General features: G+C 39.2%; 1 protein-coding gene across 1 annotated transcript in view; it reads right to left on the bottom strand.

The window, feature by feature from the left end:
- Positions 1-1655: 1655 nt before the first annotated feature.
- LOC311086704 (tripartite motif-containing protein 16-like protein) overlaps positions 1656-22423 on the bottom strand; it is a 55990-nt gene continuing 35222 nt past the window's right edge. The window contains exons 2-7 of the mRNA XM_084119706.1: positions 6886-7462; positions 4606-4701; positions 4285-4518; positions 3652-3811; positions 3199-3246; positions 1656-2971 (exon numbers count right to left, since the gene is read on the bottom strand). Of these exons, the coding sequence (XP_083975832.1) occupies positions 2454-2971; positions 3199-3246; positions 3652-3811; positions 4285-4518; positions 4606-4701; positions 6886-7462 (1633 nt within the window). The 3' untranslated portion in view covers positions 1656-2453. The remainder of the gene's footprint in view (positions 2972-3198; positions 3247-3651; positions 3812-4284; positions 4519-4605; positions 4702-6885; positions 7463-22423) is intronic.

Here is a 22423-nt window from a genome sequence, read left to right as displayed (position 1 = left end):
TAAACATACACAAGTCTTTCATATACAACTTTTAAAGCCTTTTTAAATTAAATAATTTATTGTTTTTTGAGGCAAATTGCAACATTTTGATGGGGGACTTTATTTCCCTTATTTCATGAATCAGTGAAGTAATAGCGCTACTAAGGACTACTATATACAGGTTAATTATTACTATTAATAATGTATAATGTACAATATAATGGTAACCCATTGGTAATGAATCAAGTGTTAATACATCCTTCTAAATGAGTTACTAATTATTTGGATCAGTTTTCTAAAGTGAAGATCATGTAAACACACTAGTAATGAAGTGTTACCAAATCCATCAGAAGGAATTACTATATAATATCTTATGAAAATCTCAAAAGCTTACCATGACTTCAGTCAATATTAGGAAGTTATCAAGCTTTTCACTTTACAATACTGATCCAAATAATTACTAGTTCCTTTAGAAGGATGTAGTAACACTAACAAGTCATTACTAGTGGGTTACAGTTACATTTTATTATAAATTCTGCATTATTTATGTTAATTATGAACCTGTATATATTATCTGGGAGGTATGAAAATCTGAGTTTCTTGTTAGTTAGTAATAGTTACTAGAATGTTAATAGTGCATTACTCATTTGTTCCTGTTTAGTTATTCATTAATGGAGGAACAGTATTCTAAAGTGTTACCATAAAAACGATTTATGTATTTATGTTTCACTACAATAAAACTAAATTAATGTGATTTTCATCAAAACAACAACACACACACACTCTCTCTCTCTTTCTCACACACACACACACACACACACACACACACACACACACACACACACACACACACACACTCACACACACACACACACACACACACACACTCTCTCTCTCTCTCTCTCTCTCTCTCTCTCTCTCTTTCTCACACACACACACTCACACACACTAACACACAGACACACACACACACACACACACACACACACACACACACACACACACACTGTTCTTACTGACTACATGAGGATTTAGAGGGTTTTTTTCAATTGCTAACAAGCATTGTTCAAAACTGAAGCCACATTTTCAAAACTCTTCACACATTCTGCATTATCAAGATGAATCTTGGCCAAACAGTGAATCTCACCTCCAAAACTCACTCAGAACAACAAAACACTTCGTATATGTCTCAAAATAAACGTGTTAGTGATGGGCGATACTGCAAATTTCGGTATCGATCCGATACCAAGTAAATACAGGGCCAGTATCGCCGATATTGATACCGATACCAATAATTTTTCATTTTAAAAGCATGCACTTGAACTTGTATGCACTTTCCTGTGCTAGAGCAGTGTGTCATGATTTATGAGGTGAATGCATCATTAATATGCTAAATCTGAATACGTTTTCATGACTACTAAATATTTTGTGATTTGTGCCCTCAACTCGCCTGTAATTAGTCAGTGACTTTTACAAAACTACCCTAATTATAGTACTAGCCTACTACTAGCCTACTAGTACTAGCCTACTGTTCAAAAGTTTGGGGTCTGTAAGATTTTTAATTCTCTTCTGCATTTATCTGATCAAAAATACAGTAAAAACTGTAATATTACAAATTAACAAAGGCTATCTGTTTTCTATGCCATAGTAATCTGTAATTTATTCATGTGATCAAAGCTGAATTTTCGCCATCATTACTCCAGTCATGATGATATTTCATTTTAATATGCTGATTTGCTGCTCAGGAAACATTTCTTATTATTATCAATGTTGAAAACAGTTTCATATATTTGTGGAAACCATGATACATTTTATGCTGAATTATTTGATGAACAAAGTTGAAAGAACAATTTAGATTAACAGTGTAAAACCCTTGACTGTCACTTTTGATCAATTTAATGCATCGATCCTTGTTGAATAAAAATATTAATTTCATTAAAAAAATCTTACTGACGTCAACATTTTGAACCGTTACACTTTTGGTTTGTTTATTGTGAAATAACTCTGGATTGTTTCTCTGTCATCTAAGCAAGGCTTCGTTTCCCAAACGCACAGGGTCTGTGAGCTCAGCGAAGCACCAGCATCCAACGCTCTCTGTGATTGATTGGTTTCATCTTGTATCCAGATGACTAGGAGAAAAAGTTGTAACAATTATTCGCTAACATTCGCTTATTTTTCCACTTAGAAGCTTATTTTACGCACTGAATTGCGTGCTAAATTAATAAAAAATTACTGGTAAAAAAACACACATTTGGATCGATATTTTTATGTGAGGATCGATCCTTTTCGGTACCACGTCAGTATCAATTGGAAAAAAACTAATGCACACATTTATTCTGATGTGTTATTTCAGCAGCAGAAGTTCAGCTATATTAAAGAAAATTAAAATAAGAGTCTCTGTAACATCTCACTGTTACTGATTTATCAGCTCAAAGTATTCTGGGTAAAATCTCTCTACAGTCTATTCTGAAACATCAACACAGTTTCACTGATGATTTATAACAAACATAAAACCCAGGATAGAGCGTCTGAGTGAATGTGGTCTGGACTGTGTGGATGAGGCTCATTGTGTCAGAGACGCTGTAGAAGGACAGAGTTCCTGCACTGTGATCCACATACACTCCTATTCTTCTGCTGATGGACTTTACAGGGAGATCAGTCTCTATGCTATTGTGCCAGAATGTGTAACTGGAGGAAGAGCAGAACAAACTCCAGGACTGATCATTACGTCCAAATCCACACTTATTACCCCCTCCCTTCCTGCTGATGCTCTTATATGACACTGATATATACACACATCCACTGCACTCAATCTCCCAGTAACAGCGTCCACACACACTCTCTCTACACAACACCTGATGCCACTGATCAAATCTGTCTGGATGATCAGGATACGGCTGTTGTGTGTTAGTGTGAGTAATCACTCTGTTCCTCTCAGACAGACTGAGGTATTCATTCACTGTGTTCAGATCCAGAGTCAGCTGATGGGAATCTGATGGAGAGAAAACACATCAGAATCAGGAATTATGAATCTGTCTGATCTTTTAATGTATCTGAACAATGTATCATCAGTGTCTCAGTGCAGCTGATCAGATATCCTGTGCAAATCATCATTTACATGATCAATTATAAAACTCTTCTATCATGTTTATTTCTCCTTCTACAGGAAGAACATGAACACATTCAGTGAGTTTTTCTGCTTGTTTCTCAGTGACTTACATTGTAGGAAGTCGTTCCTGGTCTTGGGATTCATGTTGGTGAATGTGACTGTGGAAATAAACAGACATGAACAGTGTGAAGAGAAATGACAAGATAAAATACATCCATTTCTAAGACGTTTCTAATCTGATATTAGATGATGCAGGACTCATTTCTGAGAACAGAAGAATCTCCAGATGCCTCATATATAAAACACACGTATCAGATTCAATCCTAAATTTCAATGGATTTCAATTTAAATTCAAAGTATTTATTACTTCTAAACCATCAAGGGATGTTTGTGGCTGTTCTGTAGAGTTGATGCACTTGAATTAAAGATGAACTGTGATTTATAAAGTGGGATTTTATTTGTGCGCATGTTTTATAAATCATAGGAACATTTCAGAAACTGTTGTACGTTCATATTTCGGATCATTCTCCGCACGTCTGTATAAACGAGGCGCAGGACTTTACCTCTATCAGAGATCTTCTTGAGCTCCTCTTTGCAGAAATCCTCCAGTTTGTCTCTCAGCTGACGGACAGATTCTCTCACGCCATCAAAAGAGGAGAGAGAACTGAAGGAAACGTCGGGTTCGTCTGTAGATTCAGGAGGTGCTGAGAGAGACTGGAAACTCTACAGAAAACAGAAATCAAAACTCATCATCTCCACACTTCAGCCAATAACCTGCACTATATCAGATCTGAGCGGCTCTTGTTGACTTCACTTCTCTTCAGTGACTCGCTTCAATCCAGCACTTTCACACAATCAGCACATTCTTCTCATATTCATCATTTAATGCTACAAACTCTAGTATTTCACACTTACACTCCTTGTGAAACAGAAAGTACCGTACTTGTAACAGAAATAATATACTTTAAAAATATATAAGTGCAGATTGGCTGTAATGTTTTCAGAAACTTGATTGCATGTTATTTGCAGTTAAATGAATGTGGAATAGTTTGATGTTTTTATTAAATGCAAATAGCTGAGCTTTAGAGTGTTTTTTTGCCCTGCTTAAGTTAGTCTCATTCTGCTCTCATGAAATGTTTCTCTGTGAGTCTCTTGCTCAAGTCCACTATGATCCAGTTCTTCTAGATCTCTGTTACCTGCAGGAACTGGATGTGATGGTGTGTGTGTGAAAGCTGCTCCAGCTCAGCGTCTCTCCTCCTCAGATCATTGATCTCCTGCTCCAGTCGCTCCAGTCGTCCTTCAGCTCGACTCACTGCAGTCTTTTCCTGATCTCTGATCCGCTGTGTCGCCTCAGAGCGGCTTCTCTCAATGGAGCGGATGATCTCAGTGAAGATCTTCTCACTGTCCTCCACTGCTGTGTGTGCAGAGCGCTGTTACACACACACATCACAATCACACAGTGAGTTCAGTGAGTCCAAACTGAGACGTCTCACACTTCTCTTCTTCTCCAGACTCACCTTATGAGACTCCACAGCCTCTCTCAGCTGATGAAGATCTTTCTGTCTCTGCTGGATTCTCTGACGGATCTTCATCTGCGTCTCCTTCAGCTGTTTCTGGAGGACAAACCAATGACAGGAAATGGCACACAAAACTACTATCACACAATAAGGGTTAAAGATCTAGCATGGCAAGTTTATACTGTAGATTCAAACCACTGATTCATACTTTCATGAAATGAGATTATGAATGAATATGAAACTGAAATGTCAGCAGTATTTCATCAGTTTTATATGAATAATTCTGTCATAATTTACTCTCTCTCATGTCGTTCTAAACCTGTATGACTTTCTGTCTATTGTAAGGCACAACAGAAGATATTTAGAAGAATGTCTCAGCTGTTTACAGAGGCCAAATAAAATATGACGACACAATCTCATTGGTTCTTTCATGTCACATGACTAAACATCATGAAGTCATCACACAAGCATCAGTGAAGTTTGATGTTATTGACGTCATCATCTTCGATTTGGGCTCTGCCTACATGAGCTGATCAATGATTTGATTTGTGAATCAAAATTGGTCCTTTAAAAAATAAGTCATTTTAAAAGTAGCATTCCTTTAAAAAAGTGCATGTAAATAATATACTTTAAAAGAATATACTTCAGTGTGAACTGAATGTAATGTTCACAGACATGTAGTTGCATGTTAATTGCCATTATATGAAAATGTATTATAGTTTAAATGTATATTTAAAGCAATTAGCTGAACTCAACAGTGATTTTTAAGTACTTCTTCTTATGTAATTTCATAATAACTTATATTGTTTTTAAAACATAGTTAAAGTGTACTGTCATTTGTATCGACTAAAATATACTGTAATAATGTTGTACATTAAAAAAAATATTAACTTTAAATATATTGAACAACACACTACAGTTGTAATTATAATCAAGTACTTTGGTATGTCAGTCAGTACATCAAAATAAGTGCACTTCTTTAAAGCTGACAAAAGTACGGAAGCCCTAAGAGGCCATGGATTGTTATAATTTTCTATCTTGTTTTCTCGTGATCACGACTTAATTTTTTCAATGTATGATCTCGACATAAAACCGTTTTCTCACGACGTCACGTGTATCGCGATTCGCTATAAAATCTCGCTCCTCTGAATGTTGTGTATATCATGGTGTAGCCATGTGTGAGCTGGCGTCTTTAATTTTTAAATCGCCTTCATAAAAGCCCGCAGAAGAGATGGATTTTATCTCTGCGTTGAGAGAGAGGTGTGTCAGTGTCACACCTCTCTGTGTCACACCTCTCTGACCATTTCTCGGGTCAGCCGCAAACCATTTAATCTGCATCTTTCAAACATCATTCTGTAGCCATGCAGACGTCCCGGTCCCTGAAGTTGGCTGGCAATGAAACTGACTACACGTTCAGGGTCGCTATATTGTCTTCTACAATAAAGTTGCAGACCTGACAGCCTCCTTTTCAAGTGTCGGACACTAATGTGGAAGTCGTCAATCACTGACAGAGGGCTATTTCATTTTGAGCCTGTTATTCAAAGTAAAAGCGAATGCGATCATCCATGATGCTGCTTTATTCTGCTTTTGGTGCTTATACTGTTCTTGCCGACTACGCAGAAAAAAACAAGTCGTGATCACGAGAAAACAACTTTTGTTATCTCGAGATCATGAGAAAATTAAGTCGTGATCACGAGAAAACAACTTTTGTTATCTCGAGATCACGAGAAAATTAAATTGTTATCACGAGAAAACAACATAGAAAAAAATTATAATCCATGGCCTCTTAGGGCTTTCGTACAAAAGAGTCAAATTGAAATATTAAATATTATTAAAATGCACTTTAAAGTAAAACTTTTAATTTGACATTTTTACAAATTATATTAAGTTAAACAGTTGAAAATTTACTCTCTTTAAGTGCACTTAAATGGCCTTTCATTTTATTAAAATTATGTTATCTGCAAGTACAGTTTTTATTTTAAATATACTTTTAATTTGAAGTACACTACAAGTGCAGGTTAATACAATTAGTCGCACTTCTTTTTTAAACCACTAGTGGTTAAGATTAATTTTATGTTTTTTCTCCTTTATGGAGCTTTAAACTTTTGTACCCCATTGACTTTCAATGTATAGAGTAAAATAGAAGAGACATTCTTCAAAATAGCATTTTTACAATCTACAGAAGAAAGTGAGTCAAACCGGTTTGGGACAACATGAGTAAATGAGTGAGTAAATGAAGACACTTTCATTTCTGCGTGATCAATCCTTCTCAGTTCATACCTGTGTCTCTGTCCTCTGTGCTGCAGTTGATACAGTGTTGTGGTTTTTATGTTCATACTCTTTACACAGAACACAAATGCATTCTTGATCAGTGACACAGAACATTTCTAGCTCTTTATCATGTTTACGGCAGATCATGTCCTGCAGTCGTCCAGTGGCATCAATCACTTTGTGTGGTTTACGAGAGTGATATTCCTCATGACAGTCTAAATGAGTTTGACAGTAAGATTCCTGACACACCAGACAGGACTTGACGGCTTTGTATTTTCTTCCGGTACAGATGTCACACTCCATGTCTCCAGCTCCAGCGTAACAGTCAGCAGGAAGTTTAGTCTTCTTCAGTTTCTCCACCAGTTCAGCCAGAATGGTGTTTTTAGCTAAAGCAGGTCTTGGACTGAAGGTCTGTCTGCACTGAGGGCAGCTGTAGACTCTCTTCTCATCCTCCTGATCCCAGCAGTCTGTAATACAGATCTTACAGTAACTGTGTCCACAGGGAATAGCCACTGGTTCCTTCAGGAGATCCAGACACACTGGACACATGAACTCATCCTGAGAAATTCTGGCTTCTGCCATTTTACTGCATGAATACAGAGAGACACAAACACACAACAGCTCAACAATACTCCAGTTTCTGTTTCTCTGAACTGAGGAGTTGAAATAGTTTCCTGGTTCTGTGTTTGAGTGACGTGTGTAAAACAGGCGTGTCTGTAAAGTAGTTTAATTCCTCATTCCTGATCAAGGAGAGTCACTTTACTGTGTTTACTGTATGTGTCCTTCAAGTGGAGTTGAAAATATCATAATTACGAGTTCTGAGCTCATGAATGACAGAGCGAAGATTTAGGCTACTCACGAATGCATGTGTCTATATACTGTGTCAAAGTAATGTCAATATGTCAAAATGTACAGTTCTAAGATAATACAGATCATGCTAGCTAACATCATGTATTCATTTAGACAGAAACAATGAGCTCATTAACCCTTTCCCTGTCTTTAAAAAACTGCCAGCGTTTTTTTTTTTTTTTTTTTAATTTTCACAAAACTTTCATGGCCCGCAGAATATTTTGTTGAATGAATATCTGAACATACAATATATCAAAATAAATAACAGATCCTCTCTAGCTTTAGGCATTATTATTTTTATCCACACTTAAATGTCTGTAAGTTTCATAAAAACAACAACATTTTAAACAAAAGCTTAGAAAATTGTGTTTGTTTTCAAAGACTACAACGTGCATAAGTAATGCTTTTATCACTTGTTTTTGCTTCTTGTTTTGCCTGTGTTTTGATCATAGACAGTAAATAAAGGTTTTGATCAGGAGATTCTGTACTCTTTCAGAAGATGTGATAGCGCCCCCTACCGTATAACAGTGAAAACACGGAAAACTGGAAAATTCCATCAAATGCAGGGAAAGAGTTAAAGCAATTATTACAAGTTGTGATCATAATGATTACAATATACAGAAAATTTAGCAGTTTTGTATGTTGATTCAAAGTTGGCATCATCTGATGTCCTCGCAGGGGTTGGCGTCCTCTCTTCACAAGTGTTGGATCATCTGAAATCTTCATAAGAGGCTGGAACTGGAGCTGGCGTACTCAGGATCCCGAGGTAAAAACAGAAAAGCAAATGTAAAATAATCAGCGTAGCTGCTGTTCATAATATTTCAAGTAATAGATAATCATGTGCATTTGATCTGATATAACTGGAGTATAAGGTTATGAGGTCCATTATGTGAATGATTGGATAAAGAGAAGTGTCTTTAATCTAGACTTAAACTGGGAGAGAGAGTCTGAGCCCTGAACATTATCAGGAAGGCTATTCCAGAGTTTAGGAGCCAAATGTGAAAACGCTTTAGTGGACTTAGATAGGTACTACCAGAAGCCCTGAGTTTTGTGATCTTAAAGGGGCCGTTTACACCTGGCCACTTCATGCGTTTTCTCAGATCGGATAACTATCCGATCGTGAAAAGACCAGGTGTAAATGCCCTCCGAAACTCATTCGAGACGGATTTGAATCCGATCGCTCAAACCACTTCAGGAGGAGGTCTGGGCCGCATTCCAGACGAAACTGGACAAGTGTAAATGCATCTGGTTGTTGAAACCACATATGTAAATTGTACTCCTCCCAAAAATGCTAAAAAAAATAAACGTGTGAGAGCGTGTTATAGGCTATATGTAATGTTATAGCCACATATGACGACGCTACTGGAACACGCATCACCACAGATGAGCAGATGAGCAGCTGAGCTATTCATGCCAACGTGCAAACTATCGCAAATCAAAGTAAAATTAAGTCCCAGACGCTTATCACACAATCATCATCATTAAAAGTAAAGAAACGAAATGATCTTACCAGGGCTGTTGCTGCTCTCTCTTATTGCGGTCTTTGAAATTTTAGCTGATGATCAATAAAATGCAGCTCATATCTGTTGCTTTCGGTGACATGCACTCCATTAAATCTGCATATAGCGCGGGATTTGAAGATCGGATTTAAATCCGTTTCGCAAAAACACATTTATGTGACCAGGTGTAAATTGAATCGTTTTGATAAATCAGAAATCCGATCTGAGAAAACGCATGAAGTGGCCAGGTGTAAACAGCCCCAAAGAAAGTGATGGATTGTAGGGTGATAGAAGATCAGTTAAATACACAGGAGCTAAACCACTTAGGGCCTTATAGTTCAGTAGCAATACTTTTAATCTATACAAAACTTAATAGGTAACCAGTGTAGAGATGATTAAAAAAAAACAGATTACATGTTTCATAGCTTAGCAATGTTTCTGAGGTGGAAGAAGGCTGATTTTCGAAAGACAAGTTATCTAATATACAGTTGTGGTCAGAATTATTGGCACCCCTGGCAAATATGATCAAAGATGGCTGTAAAAATGAATCTGCATTGTTTATCCTTTTGATCTTTAGTTATTATTTTTTTGCAAAAATCTAACCTAAAATAATTAATATTAGGGGTAAAATCACATTATGAAATAAATGTTTTTCTCCAAAACAAGTTGGCCACAATTATTGGCACCCCTAGATTGTTTTAGGAGTAAAATGTCTCTGAAGTATATTCCCATTAATATTTTCATTTTTAGCACACCAGGGTGATGAGGAACATGAAATTGTCCACAATTGTAACACCCAGAACTTTAACTGTTGAGGATGAAGTAACAGTACATCCTTCTATATGCAAATTTTATTTATTTTATTTTAAGAGATTCTGTGTACAAAATTTTGGTCCAATAAGTAATACAGAATTTATTAGAAGAAAATTACTGGTATTCCAATATTTTGGATATCTTTAACACAGATCTGTCAAATTGGATAATTTATAGAGATTTCACCTGGTCGTGATGAAATATATAACTAAGTATCATCAGCATAACAGTGGAAACTAATTCCATGTTTTCTTATAATATTACAGAGTGTATTGAAAATAGTGTATTGAAAATAGCAGAGGGCCTAAAACAGACCCTTGTGGGCTGCGGCACTCCATATTTTACTGATGTTAACTTGGATATTTCCCCGTTTCAATAAACAAAATGGTAACATTCAGACAGGTACGATCTAAACCACTTTAATGCCTGTCCCTGAATACCAGTGTAATTTTGTTATCCATTGAAGAGTATGTCATGATCTAGTGTCGAACACAGCACTAAGATCAAGTAAAACTAGTATTGAGATGCAGCCTTGGTCAGAAGCTGAAAGTCAGTCATGATGGGGCCTGAATCCTGAATTAGATTTTTCATACAGATACATTTTTTAGCAAGAAGGATTTGACAATTCTTTTATGGTCCTCTGCCCTCCACAGATGATATACAGTAGGCTATACAATATTATACAGACATATATTTAGACTACTTAACTTAGTGATTGCTATCAGGATGTGAAGAGACTTCACAGAGAGGGAACAAATCACCTACCCTGCTTTCACATGATCGCTTTATGCAAATCTTTATATTTATTCACTAACATGAAGAATCTCGGGACAAATAATATATTGTATTATAGATGAAAGGATAAAACATGACTTCGATAAATGAATGTTGATAAATTAAACTCATTGTAAGCCTACTATTGAAATTGATTTCAGGACTCCTGTCCCACACACTTTTTAAAACGAACTTACGCCACAATTCACTATGAAACCTCTTAAGGGCCGAAATCGCTGCTGAACGGTGCTCTCACACACACACACACACACACACAGCTGCATCTCAGCCACCGCAAACACTGTTCATTCTCTTTTTAAATCACATCTTGCACATTTCAAGCAACGCATGTTTTCATCTGGTATCTAAATTTTACTGTCGATTAATAATTTGTTCTGTTTATCATTTTGAACGTTTGCTACATATTTCCACAAATATGTTAGTGAAAATGAAGTCACATACTCACCTGTTCACCTACTGTGATCCTTCGGAAAAGCCTTGGTTAATCATCCACCATGAACATTCTGACTGTGCTATTGCTTACCTGCATTGTCTTTTTCTGCTGCATGTCAAAAAAATAAATAAAATTAAATATTTTAAAAATGTTTTAACATTTGTTTCTTTAAAGGCGGGCGAATGGTTTGGGAATAAAGAGGGGGAAAAGAGCTGTAAACCTGACTTATGGGAAGATCTGTGTCATGATCCTGGCAAATTAAAATCAATCAACATGGGTAAGAAATGTAAATTATAAATGGATAACATCAATATCCTATACACATTAGTGAGCATAATTTCTGTGATGATGAAGACATTTCATGAAGATGTAATAATATTGGCTCATAGGGGAAATATTAATAATAATCCATAATTACCAATTATGATTAATTATTAATATTTGGGTCAGTTAATTAGATTAACTTTGAGGTAAGCCAAATTAATATTACAATCAATTAATCAGTTCCAACGAACTCTTTGATTATTCATTTATTCTAAGGAAAATGTATTGTTCATGGTCGCTGAAAAATAATTGCTGGGGTGCAGATTGTGGCCTGCACGCTCTGGTCCGGCAGGACACGAAGAGCACATGGTGAGAGTTGCGAGGGACTTCGTCCATGTTGAATGTAGTCACTGAACTCCTGAAGTTGTCCTTGATGCTGGAGTGAGCACATGTCCTGGATGCTTCAAAGCCTCCTGCCCTGGACTTTTGAGGCCACGCTGTACCGCACGGCATCCTTAAGGCAAGAGTTGTCCGTTTCCTTCTTGGTTGGCTTTAAGAAAGGCAGTCTGACTCTGCCTGCAGAGGCCTGCAGGGCCCAGTGGGGGGGGGGGGGGGGGAACAGGATTCACTTGGAGCTGCAGATTGTGGTCCGAGGACAAGAGCTAAGAGGGACGGATCTTGTGGTCAGTGACTTTTAAAGCTGGACAAAGGACAGCCCTATGCAGGCTGGTTCACCCAATGAGAAGGGTAGAATTTCTGGCGGGAGTTTCTTCTGTCACCAGGATTTACAAGCCTTTGTCTTAAGCGTGCTCACTCGGACTGGCATGCTGGATTGGTGTTTAATGACACTACTAAGGAAGATTCTTAGTAATTCTAATGTGTTGCACAGCTATTGGCATATCATGTACACAATCATTTCGATCTTCAAAGTACCAATTTATCGAGACCAAACATGGTATAAGTGGGGTTACATTGACAGTTGGTCCTGTAATAACTACATAGTATCAAAGAGATCATAGTATCAACAGAATTATTAAAAGACAAAACACACAACAGTAAATCATTCTCAAAATGTTCTGGAATGCCTGTTCATTTCATGTTAGTCAGTTCATCAATAAATTAATGCAGGAGAGTTTGTTCTGATATCTGTGGCAGAGTTAGTTACTTGTTAGCATTCCTGAGAGTCATAAAAACATCCTATCTGATCGCGGCCATGGCAACCAGGCCCCTTTCGCCCCGCCTGGGGGGTTGGGACCCTGCTCTCGGATGGAAGTTTTTAAAGATTTGTGTGGGCATATGGCAAATAATTGTGTCTGATTTGTCTCAGTCGCTACAGATTCCCCCCTTTCGGTCGTTGTTGTCCCTCTCAAGGACAACCACGAACGATGTTGAAAGTGCAGAAAGATCAGACACTGTCATACAAGGCTGGAAGGCCATGGTGGCCTCTGGTTGCTGGTGTTTCCTGGAGCGGTGGTCGTTCCACCAGGTGTTGTAGACAGTAGCCAAGTTCAGGTCTTTGAGTTGGTGCAGCAGGTGCCTTGACAGGGTGTCACCGGTCATTCTGAAGTCAATTAGTTTCGGGGCAGGTGTTTGCCTGTGGTTGCAGGAAGGGGTTAGGGCTGTATGTAGCATAGAGAGGTTTTCAGGCCGACCTAGTGCTGGTGGCAGGAGGTCAGAAGGTAGTCTGAAGAATTGACGTGTTGCTCCGTCCTTATGGCGGTGCTGATGTGAGCTTGCCTAAGCTGGGGTAGGCAAGGAGTCAGATGCTTGTACTTTACAGGACTCCTAGGGTGAGTCCTGTTCAGGGAGCTGGTTTGCGTGTGTCAGCAGCTCCTGTAGCTCTGAGTCAGGTGTATCCAGCTGTCGTTGTGGAGCCTCCGATTGACACCTGTGTGAATGGTGTGGAGGAGGATGTTGTCGTTGACAGCCTATGGTCATCCTGTGGTGTTTGCAGGTGGAGGGTGCTGTCCTCCATGGCTTCTCCAAGAGCTTGACTGTTACCTGGGTTGTTTCCATGGTGACAGTTCTGCGCTGGTGCTGGGCATGCTCAGTCCAGCTGCGTTGAATCTGGTTTGAAACTCAGTCTCTAGCTGGTGTGTGAGGCTTTGAGCACAGGTCCGCTCCTTGTGGGACGCTGTGATCTTTATAGAAGGTTGTGTACCTTCTGTTTCACACCCAAAAGGTGGGGTAAGGAGATGATACTCTTGATCAGCCTGGTGAGGCTATAACTCTGGCTTGGGTCATGGATCGTTGGTCCTCTTCTCTCAAGGTTCAGTCACGTTTGGCTCTGGTGCTGTAGGATGTCAGCCGCCTGGGTGGAACAGTGTTCCTTGTGAGGGCTTGTCAGTTCTTTCGTTCTCCTGTCTGGTTAGGGTCAGATTAAACAGAGGATCTGCGACATTTTTGACACCCTAGGGGTGAGAGGCTAATGCATGACCCTAAAGAGTTCAGAGCTAAGGTTTGATAGGTTAGCTAGGTATGTAGCATAAAGCTAGGTGTTTATGTGTAGCTTGTCAAGTGTGTCTTGTATCCTTATCATCTTAGCTGTGGGTGTTAGTAGGCTAAGACCTTTTTTTTGAAAAGGGCATAAGCCAAGAGGAAATAAATGACTTAAGATGGTTCTTATGGCTAAATTATTTCTCTGGACTTAACTGGTGGTTCACTACGGGCTTGACGACGTGAATGATAGGAGGAAAAGGACAGTTTTCCTATTCTGATTATGCTTATTATCAATCCTCAGGACTATAGTTATGCCCTAGTAATCGTTGAGATTACTTGTTTTGCAGGGTCATAAAAATGAGTGCACTTGTAAAGGTGCCACCACAAATAAAGGTGTCTCTGGTTCCTTTCTGGGCCCTATGGGGACTGGAACCACATTAGAACAAGAGTGGAAATGTAAATAAATCAAATAAATGAAAGAATAGACAAGTGAATAGCTGACGGCTATTATCAAAGTAAAATAAAATAAAAAGGGCTTAAATAAGTGATCAAAACAGCAGGAATGATCTGAAATTGGAAATAATCAATAGCATGAGTGGCTAAACCTTTGATGTGTTTGGACCAGACTCCATAGTGGGTCATAGCTGCTGTGTGTTCAAGACACACGATCCCTGTGTATGTGTCCTTACAAAAGTTTAGTCAACATGCTGGTGAAAATCCTCATGACTATAAGAATTCTTCTCTAGATACACAGTTTAAGTGTAATTAAATTTAGATTTAATTTACAAGGTAACTGCAAATTTAGCCGACAGCACTCAGCAAGGACTACTCCTAAACTAGTGGCGGTAAAATTCAGCTGGGAAGAATTGAAAGTAAGGAAAGAGAAAGTGAGAGATCAGAACCCTAACTGGGCTAGAGGCAAAGTATGTTAGATCACTTTGCACTGCGCACAGCACAAGCTGTAGTTAAAGGCTTCAAGTGAATGATGCTAACCGCTAACTATAGCAGTTATTATTTAGCTTGGTCTAAGCTGAACGGACGCTAGTTAGGTTAGCTTAGCCATCTAGACTGGTTTGTTTACAATATGACGTTACGCGTTTGCACTTCCTGTGACACGTCGTTGTCAAGGGAACCATGTCAGAGCAATTCAACGGTCTATGAAGAATGTCTGCACATTTTAAATGAGTTATACATGTTTAAACAAGTTAAAATGTGACAAGTCAAACAGACTTACGCTTTTAATGCTGGAATTACCGATACTAGTTAAAAATCTAAGACTTTTTCACTTTTAGTAGAGATGTCAATTTCAGCTATCATTTTATCTGCATTTAAACAAGCCAGTAACCAGTGATCAAGATGCGTATCGCATGTTGCGTCCTATTTGGATCGGAATGATCAAATGCGCACTTTAGGATAACAGTAGTTAAACGAAGGGACGCTAGGTTAGTTTATGCAGCTCATGTGGTTTGATTACTTTCTGGCGTCGGGGTGACGCATGCCCTATTTGAGGTTAGGATTTCCTGTAACGAGTCATTGTCATGTAAACTAATATGCAGCAGGGCCAATTTCAACCAGATGGTGGCAAATGTCTGTATGGTTCAAAAGCAGTGCATAGTCTGTTGGCGCGTTGGGCTTACGTATGCATTCAAGATTTTCTTTAAGTCAGTAAAATTCTAATTTTACTAATGCCGCTTCCTGCTTCTTTTGAGCACACATTTTCATCTACTTTAAAAGTCCTATGTCCTATGCTGACTATGAACTTTGTAGCAGCGGTTTGCATTATGGTCGGGCTGTGTGTCTTCTGGTTTTTGCAGTTCAGAGTCAGTGGGGTTTAGGAACCCTTTCTGAGGAGGCCTTGTGTGTTAAAGGCATTCTGCGTCAAGTCACACATCGTTGAGTGGGCATTGCATGAAGCTGCCAGAGATGGTGACTAACTGGTTTTGGAGGAAAAGGTTCTTGGAGCTGTTGTTTGACTCGGTCACAGGTTCGTTGCAAGTTCCAAGTTAAGCTCGTTCGGAGTCTGTGGTAGTAGCACAGGCACTTTTAGGTCTGTTTGGTGTCTGGGCAGTGCCCAGTCTGCATTCAGACTCTTAAGTCTGAGAATCCTTTTATGATGGCTTGTTCCGGATGTGATCCAGAGCAGATGGAGTCTGTCTTGGTGTGTCACACCGGTTGAAGACTGCAGGTGAAAATCAATGTCTCATAGATTGGCAGGGGTGTTTCTGACCATTCGCTTGAGATCTTGGAGTATCACTTCATGTGTCGTTTCAGGGTTTGTCTGAATTAAACCTTTTCCTCTGCGCCTGCAGAGGCTCTCAGGACACTGGCGGGTGACTGTCGAGCCAAGGGTTTGACTCCTCCCCCCTTTGTGCAGGGCTGGGGGAGCTTACGTGACTGATGTGAAGTTTAGCAGGATACATCATCCTTGCGGGGTCCGTTTGCAGGTGGTTGGACTGTTTCAGTTCTGTTCAGGACCACATTGCGTTTGTCTATAATGTTGCAGCATTGCTGAGTCAGTGTTTGGACTTCAGCTCTGGATGGACACTGATGGCTTTAGTGTCTCTCGTTGAGCTTGACCAGTTTTTTAAGTTCATTTACCTCCTGTTTGAGGCCTGAGGGAGTGTGGCCAAGGAGAAGATGATGCTGGTCAGCTCTTGGTGGCTCAGGCTGGGTGTCAGACGTCCGCTTTCGTTGTCGTCTAACGGTTCCCTTCTCTGCCTCGGCAGGTCGTTGTCTGCTTCAGGCTGGAGGATGTTGAGGACTTTGCTCTGCCGGTTTCCAGGTGGTTCTGGTGGGTGGCAGGGCTGGAAGTCTGAGGCCTGCTGGCATACTTGTGGGAACACAAGAGAGGAGTGACAAAGGCCAATGCAAGTTTCTAAAGAGGTGGTGAGCTCTGTGGGAGAACAGCTATGTGGGCCATTAAATTTAGTGTTGGTGAGCACACAACCAAAGGGGTTTGAGTATTCAAGTTGATGTGCTTTAAGCAGCATCGACCGATGACTGGCCTTTTACATGTCCTAGAACTATTACTCAAAACTGATGGTTCTTACATGGTTTACTACGAGAGTAGCAAATAGAGAGAAAAAAACAAAACAAAAACAAAATAGAAACAATAGAAATCCAAAAGGAAATGTAAGGAAAGGAGTGTTTTACCTATTTAAGTTTAGCTAGGAGACATAGGTAAACAGGTGTCACGTATGGGTTAAGCTGCTGTTAGACGAAGCTAGCAGGGACACATCAAACATCAGACAAAAAGGTCAAAAGAAGAAGAAACAGAGGAAAGTGTCTCCCGTTCTGTCTTGGGCCTACTGTGCGTTTACGTTAACTGTACTTCCTTAGGGGTTAGGATTCTAATGACCTGGGTCGTTACAGAAACAACAGTTACTAAAACTACTGTAATCCTATAGAGAGAGAGGGAAGATGTCGATAGGAAGTACCTAAGATAAGGTATAAGTAAAGGTAGAATATCCTTATAGCTCAAAACTAAAGGAAAGGAAAAAACAATTGATTTAGTTAAACTTCAAATTTAGTTAAACTTTATTTAGCTGAATATGGAAATTCAGGCTGAAATAAGGTAAGTAAATAAATTGAAATAAAATCAAAATCAAAAGTGAACAGGGATTGTCATCATAGCCCCGGTAACTAAAAGAGGGAAATTGAATAAGCAAATTGATTTAATTAAATTTCAAATTTAATTAAGTTCAACTTAACTGAATAGGAATATTCAGGCTCAACAGGTGTGAATACACAAAATAAAATAAGGGTAGAATTAAGTCGCAATAAATGAACCACCAAATAAAAAAAACAAACAAGGTATGGATTTCAATTAAAAGTGAAACCAAAAGAGAGGGGGTCGAGAGAGAAAGAGAGAGACAGAGAGAGAGAAGACGGAGTTTAAACCGCCTCTGAGACATGCTCCATGAAGCTCTGACACCAGTGTAAATCATTTGTCTCAAATCAGTGATTCTGATCGTGTATCAGACTGCTAAAGTCACGGGATTTCAGTAAACGGGCTTTGTTGCGTGTCATAGCTGTTGCGAAATCATTATAAATTTCAACGGTTCGTGAACCAGTGTGTATTTGATCTCTATGTGATTTTGTATCACTTTATAGATTCGTACACATTTAATGACGCATTTGATAAAAGGAAGAGGCGAATTTAATAGTCTCTTATTGGTCTGATTGACCAAGTTTTCATAAACAAGCCCTACAGTTTATTAAATTATTGTGCCTTGAAAGACACCTCAAAGTATTAGATAGTTTGTGCGTTGCTATAACATGCTTACACCTTTGATCAAACCTTTGCGATTGGTTTGTTAAAGGTGTTTCATTACGCTGAGTTCTCTACACTTACACTGTTCTGACCAACAGGGGTCGCCAAAGAGGGCGCTTCAAAACAAAGAATCATTTGTGACGCAATTGACTCCTTTGATTCAAAGCCTCGAGGAGCTTTGACTCTTCTGTTCAAATCACTACCCCTTTGTTTCAAGGGCCAAGGTTCAAAGTCTATAGTCTTTGGTTTAAAGGTTACACTTTACGCTCGCACGTGTCTAAGTTTTAGTCTGTGCTAAAACTACCACTCGAGGTAAAGGGGCTTTACTTGTATGCGCGTAGGGTTGCTAGCGAGCTGGCTTTGGCTACATGCATTCACTTGTTTACACAAGGGTCTGTGAGATTGGTGCTGTTCTCAGGTAAACCGAAGTGTCTGCTCACACTTCAGACCCACTGCCAACCAGCAACACAAGTCGAACGGAGCAGCGTTCGCATTGTGCTGAAGGTTTGCACTGAGTCAGAGATTGTCTAGTTTAGACACATGACGTTGCATGTAAGTGATTCTTTCACAAATCAAACAGCACCGTTCTTTCACAGACAATGGCAAATTCCTAGTTAGCTAGGCTAGAATTTATACCACTAAATCGACGCGATTGTTTCATATGTGCGGTTTAGCAGTTTAATATGAATACAATGACGTGACGAATAATAATAAGGCCTTAAATCGGTGAGGAGGAACATCGCTCAAACACCTTAAAAATTGCTGAAAATGGGGATTTCTTCGCCCATCTCAGACTAATTTGTTCTGGTACCATCTATACGTGCGGCTAATTTGAGATTTCTTCGTCAGAGAAGGCTTACGATCACTTTAGAACTGAAATTAGGGTTGCTTCGCTAATATCAGGAACCATTTATACGCACGGCTAATCTGAGATTTCTTCGTCAGAGAAGGCGTACGCACGATTTATATCTGAAATTAGGATTTCTTCGCTAAAATCAGAACTTTCTTTTTGTACGATTTAAACATGCATAATAGCATTGAGAAACTTTCTGCCATTCGTAGGAAGGCATATTCAAGATATAGTTTTGCTGATTTTATCAGAAACTTGTACGTGCATGTATGAGATGTTAATAAAAACTTATGGGACAACATATGATTGATTAATGTCTGCTTGCATACAATGTTTAATACAATGCCCGCATTCTCCACCATATGTAATAATATTGGCTCATAGGGGAAATATTAATAATAATCCATAATTACCAATTATGATTAATTATTAATATTTGGGTCAGTTAATTAGATTAACTTTGAGGTAAGCCAAATTAATATTACAATCAATTAATCAGTTCCAACGAACTCTTTGATTATTCATTTATTCTAAGGAAAATGTATTGTTCATGGTCGCTGAAAAATAATTATTCCTTATGTACAGCAATTAGCATGTAGCAAGATCAAAATCGTAAAAGGGACTTTGTATGCAAACAGAGGATCAGAAACCAAATTCATAATTGTGCACAAGTTTTATTAACTAAATCACAAACATAACTAACACTAAACAAACATAAATACATTCATACATCCATACATGCATAGGTAAAGGGGTGAGTTATGTGGAACCGGAAACAGGAAATAGAACTATGGAATAAGATCTATTTCAGTATGAAAAGAAATGAAAGAACCATCAGCTTATTTCAGAGCACCTCATTAAATGTATACCTTGCATGGTCAATTCTTGAAGTGGTTGAAGATTGAATTCGTCGCTGGGTCCTTGAGTGTCAAATGTCACTGTATGAGTTGATTGTATTGTCGTTGTTCTCATGGCTGGGGTGCAGATTGTGGCCTGCACGCTCTGGTCCGGCAGGACACGAAGAGCACATGGTGAGAGTTGCGAGGGACTTCGTTTCCCCTCCCCCCCCACAGGATTCACTTGGAGCTGCAGATTGTGGTCCGAGGACAAGAGCTAAGAGGGACGGATCTTGTGGTCAGTGACTTTTAAAGCTTGACAAAGGACAGCCCTATGCAGGCTGGTTCACCCAATGAGAAGGGTAGAATTTCTGGCGGGAGTTTCTTCTGTCACCAGGATTTACAAGCCTTTGTCTTAAGCGTGCTCACTTGGACTGGCATGCTGGATTGGTGTTTAATGACACTACTAAGGAAGATTCTTAGTAATTCTAATGTGTTGCACAGCTATTGGCATATCATGTACACAATCATTTCGATCTTCAAAGTACCAATTTATCGAGACCAAACATGGTATAAGTGGGGTTACATTGACAGTTGGTCCTGTAATAACTACATAGTATCAAAGAGATCATAGTATCAACAGAATTATTAAAAGACAAAACACAACAGTAAATCATTCTCAAAATGTTCTGGAATGCCTGTTCATTTCATGTTAGTCAGTTCATCAATAAATGAATGCAGGAGAGTTTGTTCTGATATCTGTGGCAGAGTTAGTTACTTGTTAGCATTCCTGAGAGTCATAAAAACATCCTATCTGATCGCGGCCATGGCAACCAGGCCCCTTTCGCCCCGCCTGGGGGGTTGGGACCCTGCTCTCGGATGGAAGTTTTTAAAGATTTGTGTGGGCATATGGCAAATAATTGTGTCTGATTTGTCTCAGTCGCTACAAAGACAATTCTTCTTTAATATTGCAGTGCCAGGAGAAGAAGCAGGAGAACAAAGTGCAACTCTGCAATCACCGCTAACAGTAATAATAGCACTGACAGTTGCCACAGTTGCAGTAATAGGTAGTTCAGTAACATCAGCAATAGTTGCAGCAGTAGTAGGGGCAGCAGCTGGAATAAGCATTTTACAATCACTATGAAGCAGAAGCCAGAAAAAGAACAGCATATATAGCAGTAGCAGGAGGCCTAGCAGGAACAGCAACAGCAATATTGCACTTATTGTTAGGAACACAATCACTGACAGGATCAGCAGTATCTGGAGCGCTGGCAGGAGCTGCAATGGTTGCAGCAGGAAGAACACAATTACAGTCTGCAATAAATACAATAGATTGGGTGATAGATAGCTTACAATGGGTGGTAGACCTAGTAAAAAGAGTAAAAGCAGCGGAAACATTAATTGGAGGATCAGGAATATAGCAACAATATTTAAAGAAGTATCACAGGCAAGAGCAGCAGCATCAGAATCACTAGCACCAGGAGCAGGATCATCAGCATCAGGAACAGGAGGAGCAGCAGGAGTAATCAGAGAATTACTGGGAGGTGGACTTGTGGCAGGAGCAGGAACAGGACTTAAAGGATCACAACAGAATGGAAAATCACAGACACAATCAGCTGTGAAGGTAAGAGTGCAGATTGGTGTGGCATCCTGTGCAATTTATGCCTAGGAGCCCAACTAATGGACACACTAATCACTGTTATGGTGACTTCAAATGAAACAGATTAGAGTTAAACCCCTGTTAATTCTCAATAAAAACTTCTGTAGACGTCTGACAGAAATAAAGTCAGTCTGGTTAGTAATAAGTGAAGCTGGTAATGCTGTTTGTGGAGTTATTTAATCCTCCTCTGCTGAGATCTTCACAGATTTAATGTCTTCTTTTATCTTCAGTTGATTTCATCTTAGACTGTGTCTGAAGTCAGTTGTAATTCTTGTGTTTCTGCTCGTCTCTTTTTCTGTTCTCTTCTTTCCTTCAGTGATTCTGCTTGTTAACAGGTTTATTAAGGCTGAGATGACTCCATATTGAATATACACAGACTTTGTGACTCAGATAAGGCCCAGTTGTGGTTTATTTCTTTGCTCTTGGCTGACATGTGGCATCACTATGGCCTGCTTGTGGCCCAGATCTGGCAAACAGGAGTGGTCCGGCCAAGTGCCATCCTTCCACGCTGCATGTGGGCCAGATCCGCATTCCACAAGTGCCAGATGTGGGCCGGCTCTGGGCCGAAACAATGTTGCTATCTGGGTTTCCTATTGATTTAGAGAGGGTCATGCTATTCATGTGAGGTGACAAATGAGTAAGAGGTTAGTGATGTAGGCCTATGTGAATATTAGCCATACAGAATATCAGTATATATTTGTAATAATTCGTCATCACTATATCAAATGTTCTGCTTATTTCAGTAATAAGATTTGTGGTTGCCACTGTTTTTCAAAGGACTTTAATCACTAAAGACAAAGTGTTCTCTACATGTCCAATACAAGACATTAGATGCA

Source organism: Abramis brama (genome assembly GCF_963993115.1).
Source record: "Abramis brama genome assembly, chromosome: 1".
Classification (NCBI taxonomy): Eukaryota; Metazoa; Chordata; class Actinopteri; order Cypriniformes; family Leuciscidae; genus Abramis; species Abramis brama.
This window is presented reverse-complemented; position numbering and strand designations above follow the sequence as displayed.